General features: G+C 49.0%; 1 protein-coding gene across 1 annotated transcript in view; it reads right to left on the bottom strand.

Moving 5' to 3' along the window:
• Window positions 1-13: 13 nt before the first annotated feature.
• The window catches only part of LOC146207602 (GRAM domain-containing protein 4-like), a 56,862-nt gene continuing 47,750 nt past the window's right edge, over window positions 14-9,125 (bottom strand). The window contains exons 15-20 of the mRNA XM_084577020.1: window positions 8,693-8,871; window positions 7,956-8,088; window positions 6,660-6,750; window positions 6,348-6,429; window positions 1,246-1,311; window positions 14-672 (exon numbers count right to left, since the gene is read on the bottom strand). Of these exons, the coding sequence (XP_084433146.1) occupies window positions 550-672; window positions 1,246-1,311; window positions 6,348-6,429; window positions 6,660-6,750; window positions 7,956-8,088; window positions 8,693-8,871 (674 nt within the window). The 3' untranslated portion in view covers window positions 14-549. The remainder of the gene's footprint in view (window positions 673-1,245; window positions 1,312-6,347; window positions 6,430-6,659; window positions 6,751-7,955; window positions 8,089-8,692; window positions 8,872-9,125) is intronic.

Genomic DNA, 9,125 nt, shown 5'->3' with positions numbered 1-9,125 from the left:
CTGCATAATTTAAATTGCGCACTGAAATATAAAAACTGGCAGTGAGTGGGATACTACTGCCTAGCAAAACTTTATTACAGACCTGGCTGGTGAATGCTGTCCAATAGAAAATGGCTTAACTGAAAGCTTTGAAGTGAAGTTCTCTGTCAACGTTGTGTTGTTTACCGACTTTGTGAAGCACATGTGAGAATCGATGTGCAATGACTCCAAACAGTGGACACGTGCTTTTAGATTCCTTTACACATTTGGGCAAAGGTCTTAAGCACTGTGTGAAAGCAAGCTCGGCACGCTCACGGGGTCAATAATTACCAAAGATGTGCTTCTCATAGGATGTCTATGTACATAACATAATCTCTTTGTTGGCTCATTTAGCGGTGTAAAACACCTCTGGACACAATTTGTGGCTATTTACAACGAGTGACTAGGCAAACTACAAACACAACTCTCACAGGCAAGGCATCTTGAGCATACAAGCAGCGCTGTTGACGATGGCATATGTACAGGTGATTTCAGTGTGGTACGTAGAATGTGCACGAAGCCGAGCCCCGTTCAGTTGGTCTTGGTTTGCAACAGGTCAGCAATGGACGCCCATTTGTAGCTGTTCTGCAGTCCTTGGTCAACGATACTTCTGAAGGTGTCGTCACGATTTGCAACAGTGCCAAACGTGTACACCTGCAATAATTGCACAGGGTTATTGCACCTGAAATGCTTAGGCAAGTAGCTTCTAGCAGCGCTACTATCCGACATTTGCCAATTTTAGGTTGCAATGCATTCTGCTTCAGCAAATTTAGTGGCATTTCTGTCTTCGTTTGCCAAGAGCAATCTAATTGCTGTGGCATTCAAGGTGCACAGTGTCTTGCTGTCAGCACTCCTGAATGCTACTGCCGAATACTCATTACTCGCAACAGCTTCGTTGAAAGAGAAACGAGATTATTGTTTTTCTTATTTGAGTGAGCTAGCTTGCATCGCTTGTCCAAAAGCTGCTCAACGTGCTTGCACAGCCTAAATGATTCAATCTTGAAGGAGACCAAAATTTTGGATTAGTGCGAGACTTTGCAACAAAACACTAGTTATCGTGATGGGCCGAAAGTGTGTGTCCTAATGTACTGCACATTTGAACTGATAAGAGTTTGTGTATTGCATCTAGAAATATAGTCTTGCATTATGTACAACCTTTTGTAATGATGTAACAAAATTACAGGATTAATTTAATATGCAGATTATCTCCTGGGTGCTCAAACCTACCTCGCCATTCTTCATGGTGACTATGAGAGAAGTTCCATCACCGGATATCCAAGATGATGGTTTTCCCTGGAAAGCAGCCAAGAAAGCAAAATGTCAGTCGGCATTACACAGCCAATAAGTATTCTTAAGCCCGGCTCACACTGCGGAAACACAACAGCGGCATGAACGAAACATGATTGCCAGCAAGTCGGAAACTTGTGCTTGTTACACTGCACACACAGCTGAGAAACAAGGCAGCTTTCCAGTGCATTCCCTCGGTATGACAGACTTTGGTAGTGAAAACTGAACTCGAACAGCATCCGTCAGCAGTGTTTGACTTGTTTTCTGGCCGAGCGAAAATCCCGGCGACAACACACCACCACAGCATGCACTTAACTGTGACTGATCGTTTTTTAATGGTTTCTGTGCTTGCAAACAGCACTTGAAAAAAAAAGATTGGAGGGTTTCTTAGCCGTCTCTTATGAGGAAAATGGTGAAAGCCTACCCTTCCTCTTCTATCATTTGCCTCTTATCGGCGTTTGTTGCGATGCTACACGATTGGTTTACAGGAAAGGCACGGCGGAGTATCTGTCACACTTTCTCCAGCAAGTGTGAGAGTTTATATGGTACACCACCACTCCTGTCGCGTGGCGTTCCTTGGCGCGCGTTCATGTGTGGGATTGATGGCAGTAATGCTAGAAAAGTAGTTGTGGCTGTAGGAAGAAGGAAAAGAAAACGCATGGGCCTGCTACTGGCTCTGTAGCTGAGCCGTCACCGCTGCCTCGTGCGGACAGAAGAGAAAATAAAGGAAAAAGGAGAAAAAGACGCGCGCCGCTGTAACAGCCGTCGTCCACCACCGAAGCAGTGGCGGGTGCAATGACGGCTTACAACAGATAAAATTCGGTGGCTGGCTAGCCCCCACCGCAAGTGGCGTTGACCTACCGTCCCAGCTCAGTAGGGCCAGGAATTGCATCCTTCACCCCCTCCTCGCTAGAAAAGAACACATCTTGCGGAATATGACATCTCGTGCTCGGGATTTCGTTCCATGAGCCTAGAAAGGTCGCGCTAAAATGGCATGCAAGCAAAGCGTGCCTTCAAAACATTTCTAGAGCAGAACCTGCAGTGGAGAAATGCGAAACGATAGCCTGAGCGTTGCTGCATACGGTACATCGCGCGCCCCTTGTCGAACACAACCAGCGTTCCGTTAAGCGCATGAAGTTCGCTGGCCTTTTCGTGCCGCCTTTTAATGGCCCTCGATTGGCGCAGATACCGTCTGACCAGCTTACAATGGAATGGAACGGAATCCTGAGAATTCATAGCGAGTGTCTCCACATGCTGGCACGTGCACCCGGACATTCAAACAAAACAGCTGCCCTCTTTCGTCTCACTGCTGGAGTCAGCTGGAAAGCTTTGCGATTCCGCAACAGCACCTGTTTGCAAGCGAGACGGGAGAAGCGTGTTAGTAGAAAGCTTTAGTTTAGTGTTAGCGTAAGTAGCGGTGGAAATAAAGTTAGCGTGCCGCAGCTCGCCATCAGAGCTAGTTTTAGAATAGCGTTTAGCAAACGGTACACAAACATGAGGTATCAGCAGTATCAGCGATTGAGGATATATTCGAGGTGCTTGCCAGCGCCGCCTGGTAAGAAAAATGTTCACTGAGATTAAACAAGGCGTAGGTTGAGCCGCAGAAAGCCGAAACAATCTACTTTGAAGCCGCGAGCAAAGTGAAACTATAGCACTATAGTGAAACGTTTAGAAGCAGACGAACGTCTGTGGCGCCTGTGGAAGCAGACGTGCGAAACGTTTAGAAGCAGGCGAACGTCTGCTTTTACAGGTGCTACAGACGTTATTCTGCTTCTAAACGTTCCGCACGTCTGCAAGCACAGCTAGACTGCGTGCCCTTCCAGCGCTGCGCTACTGAACTGCATATTCTTCAGGCGTTTTTCAACTATTCCGTCGAGCGTCTTGGATGAATCACGATATCTGTCGGTGTTGACATGGGTGGAGTGCGAAGAACTGTATCTAGGAGCGCGTAAGCACGTCAGCGCGTGCTCGCGAGCTCGCTCACGCTGACTTTTTTGAAGCCGACAGTTTGGAAATCTTGCTGCAAAGCAGAAGTGAGCCGCTACCACTCGAAGAATGCTCAGTGGGTGTATCTGCTGTGGACTCTGCGCTGCACAGATTGCCGTTCCGATTCGAAAAGAGGATTTTGAGCAACTGTACAACTGGCTTGCTGTGCCAGACTCTTTCACCAGCGCCCAAGGCGTTAATGTCCCTTGGCGACAGGCACTTTGCATTGCACTAAGACGGCTTTCGTATTCCAACCGCTGCTGTAATTGGAACCTATCTTCAGTCTGCATTCATCATGTGATGTCCAACGTTATGGTTCAAACTATTAGCAACATTGTTGGTAGTTTTCTGCACCTGTTTAGCGATGGCAACAATCACAGTGTGCTGACGGAGAAATTCGCAACAGTGAGTACTCACACAATTCACTTATTTTTTTTTTTTTTTTCTTTTTACTGTCGCTTACTCTTCGAATCAAAGCTAATACCATGTGAAAAGTAGCTATGCGCAGACCACGATTGTTAAGCAGCGGGTGTTCGGATGCTCGAAACAGATACAGGTTCCGCACTTCTCGCAGAAGTGCGACGTTGTCATGAGCAGTGAAACGTACATGCATATTTCCGTTACACTGTGCTCCGACTCTGGCTCTGGATATTTTGATTATGGCGCTTGTCGTCTGCTCTCTTCTGCTCTCTTCTGCTCTGAGAATTGATGGATGTACGCTGCAAGAACCCCGCTTGCATGCCCTTTTGAAGGGAGACTTTGAACATTTAAGAGGTGCATTGCAAACTTCACAGCCAGCTCAATACGTTCTCGTAAATTGTAATTATATAGCAGCCAAAATTAGTAAAATATAGTAACCACACCGAAACAAGACTAAACCAATTCGCTGCGTTCAGAGCGGTTGCATCGTCGTAGGCGACTCCATTAGGTCTAGGAGCACAAGATTCCAGACCGAATTTTAACAACAAAGCTTCTTTACACCCTGCACATCGTTGTCGAAGCAAGATTAGTGAAAGCGAAAGACGACAGTACTAACCGGGACTGCAACGACTCTTTGTTCGTCTGAAGCGGACGGCTGCCCGATCTAGGGACGCCGCCATGTTTTCACGCTAAATGCTCAAAAGAAGCTCGCTAACTTCTCAAAATTGCGTGCATGCGCTAGCGCTATTTTGCTGCTAGCGTTCAGCGCATGCGCATTTCCGACCTGCTATTTCGCTAATCACGCAATCGCCTCAAAGCCCGTTAAACTAAATCTCTCTAATCTCTCAACTAACGACTGTGACAAAGCGTCCGTTAAAACCGTCGGCGAGCGAAAGGCAGCTTGCGGCTGGGGATTCCATTTAGTCAACTGCGCGCCAAGTACGGGCTCCTGACATTCGTGCTCTCTAGCTTCGTCGTGTGGAAAGGAAAAGAAAGGCACAGTATCTGTCCCTCGCGGAAGCTCGCTACTATCATCCTCACGGTAGACAATGAGATTATGATGTGCGTTTCGCGATCCCGGGTGTGGCGCTCGGCTGGGGATCCGCGGGATGTGGAGGTTCGATTCCCGGTGGACAGGAGTTTTATTTTTCTAATGACGTCATCAGGATGATTGACACGACAAGCGGAATCTCGAGAAGAACTGGGACACTTCGCACGGATGTACACACGCTGGCGAGTCATGAGCCATAAAAATTGGCAGCCTTATCTCGGCTATGCTAGGATATACGTAGCGAGAGGTAGTTTCCCTGGCTTAGCTGCTTGTGGTCACTATGTTTAGCAATGAGAGACATTGGGTATACACATCTTTTTCATTTTTCTTGACAGAGACGAAGACTGCCCGTCGGCAGTCTTGTGGGCCTCGTGGGTATCTCTGGTTACCATGGTATCGGCGCATAAGCGCATCTGCTCACCCGCGTGACGTCACGCGCGGCTTCGGCGGCGGAGCGAGCGCGCGGCGAAGCGCATCCCACACCTGCCGCTTCTCTCCGGTTGCCATCGTAACGGCGCATGCGCGCAACTGCTCATCCTCGTGACGCGGCTTCGACGGCGGAGCGGGCGCGCGGCGAAGCGCATGCCACACCTACTGCTTCTCTCCGGTTGTCATCGTAACGGCGCACAACTGGCCTCTTCTGACCATCGCGAAATGCTAGACTGGTAGTCCAGTAAATTTGCCCCGCCGCGGTGGTGCAGTGGGCCTGAGTACCCGGGTTCGATCCCGACCGCCGGCGGTTGCGTTTCGATAGAGGCGAAGCGAAGTGGCGTCCGTGTGCTGTGCGATGTCAGGCGAGGTCCCCAGGCGGTCGAAATTACTCCGTAGCCCTCCACTACGGTTCCCCCCCCCCCCTCTCTCTCTTTACACTTTCACTACCACCTTCCTCCCTTCCCTTACGGCGCGGTGAGGTGTCCACAGAAAGAATTGTGACGAATTCGTTGTTATTAATTGTTCCACAGGAAGGGAAAGGCGCAGTATCTGACACTTGTTTCTGTGGACACCTGAACCGCGCCATGAGGGAAGGTAATGAAACTGGAAAAAGGGAGTAATTTAGACCACCTGGGCAGATCGTGCGGTTTTGACTCCCCTGATGGGGCTGGTACAGATGGGTCGCCGCCGCTTGCGGTGGGGGCTTGCCTGGCACCGAATTTTTATCTGTTCTGGGCCGTCATTGCACACGTCACCGCTTAAGTGGTGGACGACGGCTGTTGCGGCGCACGTCTTTCTCCCTCTTTTTTTCTTCTATACTTTCTCTTTTTTGTCCGCACAAGGCAGCAGAGGTGACTCAGCTACAGAGCCAGTAGCAGGCCCGTGCATTTTCTTTTCCTTCTTCCTACAGCCACAACGTCAATATAATAATAATTGGTTCACGGGAAAGGAAAGGCGCAGTATCTGTCACACTCTGTAGACACCTGCACCGCGCCCAAGTGTTGAAGCGGTGCGGCAGTTTTGCCAATACTACGCGAATATGCTGTTGCCAGACAGAGTTGGCCAACTGTTTCTGCAGTGTGAACCGGGCTTTAGCGACTGAAGCACAGCTACACAAGCTTTTCATTGGTTTAGCTGCTGGGGGAATACTCACTTTCTCGAGCTTCGAAATTTCCGAGAGGTGGATGGTAAGATTCTTGGGGTGCTGAGCCTTGTACCTGAGGAAGAGCAGGTAGCTGAAATAAAACAAGTAGCATTTAAATTTGGTGTTCATGGAAGTGAGGCATCTTGTGGGAACAGGTTTTGTGTGGATGTCTCGACATTTTGTTATTGCATTGCTAATTATTATTTATTATTATTTAAATTTGGTGTTCATGGAAGTGAGGCATCCTGTGGGAACAGGTTTTGTGTGGATGTCTCGACATTTTGTTATTGCATTGCTAATTGCTACAATATTCGTACTCACTGGTCTGTCAGGTACAGACGGCCGTTGCGGAAGGCGGATGTCAGCGAACGTTCCTTCTTGATTAACGTACACTTCCTGCCTTGCTCCCAGCCTGTAAAAGACAAGTGCTCTTTAACGCCTCAGATAGAATGTAACGTGCGATAGCACACCATGAACTGCGTCTCTCACAGCTAGCCCGAGTTGTTTGGGGCGTTAAACCCTGCTAACAAGAAATTAGAGGGTCTCTTAGATGTCTCTTAAGATGAGAATGGCGAAATTCTACCCTTCCTCTTCTATATAATTTGCCTCCTCGGTTGCCTCTTATCGCTCTCCCCTGATGGGGCTGGTACAGGTGGGTCACCGCCGCTTGCGGTCGGGACTGGCCTGACACCGAATTTTTATCTGTTGTAGGCCGTCATTGCACACGCCACCGCTGGTGGTGGACGACGGCTGTTGTTGCGGCGCGCGTCTTTCTTTCCCTTTTCCTTTTCTTTCTTCTCTATATTCCCTTCTATCTGCACGTGCCCCGCCGGGGTGGTGCAGTGGTAAGACGCCCGACCACTGTGCCGGAGTACCTGGGTTCGAACCCGACCTCGGCGGCTGCGTTTCGATGGAGGCGAAACGAAGAGGCGTCCGTGTGCTGTGCGATGTCAGCGCACGTTAAAGATCCCCAGGTGGTCGAAATTACTCCGTAGCTCTCCACTACGGCTCCTCTGTCTCTCTTTCCACTTTCAATCCCACCTTCCTCCCTTCTCTTACGGCGCGGTTGAGGTGTCCACAGAAAACAAGTGAGACAGTTACGGCGTCTTTCCCTTCCTATCCGCATCGACAGAAACTAGCCCGCTGCCGAGAAGTGTAACGAAGAATAACGGAGCTTTCGCTCTGTAACAGGGTTTAAAAAAGCTAAACCTAAAGTAATTTCGAACAAGTATTATATCGCTTTCAAAATGAAGAACCACTGCTATTTTCTTTCTAACGCGAAAGGTTATTCCAGAGTAAAAAGACCCTAGAAGTAACTTCACTGCATTCTCTCCTAGGTAGGGCGCGCACCATGTGCACCCGTTTTTCTTTTTTTTTTTTTTTTTGCTCTGGTGATTACCAGAAAAAAACCCACCACCTCTCTAATGCACCCTCGTATAGAAATTGGCTCTCTCCCTCGCCTATTTCACACCCTAGGGAAGCCCCTTGCCCGTGAACGCTGTCAGCTGATGTCGCCAATCATAATAGTCATTATCGCACGGAATTTGTGCGTTTACTGCAGTCCCTCAAGTCTAGCGGAAAATCTACGTTCGTGACAACGGGGTACAGGTGGCGTACCTTGCAGACACATCTCCGAGGTGGGTATATCGAAGATGCTGCTGAGGACTTCGTCGATGTCATCCCCTCGGAAGGAGACGGGAGACTGGGACCGGCTCTCGCTCGCATTGTTGCTGATGGTGATCAAGGGAGGCTGCACGACAGTAGAGATCAGTAATGAAACCAACGTCTCCGGTTTCAGACGGCTAAATATGAACACTAAACGTAAAAAGGCTCAGGCACTAGTAATGTGAGGCTCTGCGTAGGCTGCGGGAAGCAAACGCTCACCTCCGATCAGTATAGAGTTGATTTGGACGAAACGCGATGACATTTTTCGTGCTCTCGCTCGTGATTCTATCACTGTACAAGTGCAGGTTATGTACACAGCGCACATTATTCCCATAGCACTCCACATAATCGTCAATAGACGCACGAATGGCGTGAAGCAATATCGCATGAATCGTGGGTAATTTCGTAGCAAACCGCGTGGAGCCGAATATAGTATACGTGACAATGAACTTAAACCAGCTGCCGTCAGCACGCATATCGTTTTACAGATATTAGTGCACGTGATCTCGACTTTCGCCTTCACATCCGCTACGGTTGCTGCCGATGGAGCCTTGTCTCGATATAGCTCTTTGAGCCTGTCGTGTGACTGAGCCCGTGGCCAACCGGTTGTTGTTGTTGTTGTTGTTCAACACATTTATTTACCGGTGCACCGGTGACGTGCACTACAGGCCTCGGCGACATTTGCTCACCTCGGACTTCTTCTTGGAAAGCTTCTCCTTCTTCTTGTTCTGCCGCGCCTGCTTCTCGATCTCTGGCCCCGTGGGCAGTTCGTTCCATAGGATCCACGCCAGGTCGTACTTTGCGCGCACGCGAGGGAAGCGCACGAACACGTAGTCTAGGACGAAGGCCTTCAGCACCGCTGCCGTGCCTGTTGGCGGGAAAGAGCAAAAGAATGGACCCGAGGTCGGTCACAGTGAGGACATCAGCTAGTATCCCGGATAGTAAAGAGACGGGCGTGTACCTGCACGTACGCGAAACTACTGAGTATATAATCACCCTCTTTAACCATCTCCAATAGTGGCACTTATTTTTTACGGCATGTTTTTTTTTTTTTTTTTTAATACAAATTACCCACCTTGCCTCCTAACTAGGTGTCTGTATTTGACAAGCTGGCATCCGGCT

This window comes from Amblyomma maculatum, chromosome 1 (assembly GCF_055883805.1).
Source record: "Amblyomma maculatum isolate TAMU_Amacu chromosome 1, ASM5588380v1, whole genome shotgun sequence".
In the NCBI taxonomy this organism is placed as follows: Eukaryota; Metazoa; Arthropoda; class Arachnida; order Ixodida; family Ixodidae; genus Amblyomma; species Amblyomma maculatum.
Note: the sequence above shows the minus strand (reverse complement) of the source record. Positions and strands in the feature narration are given on the sequence as shown.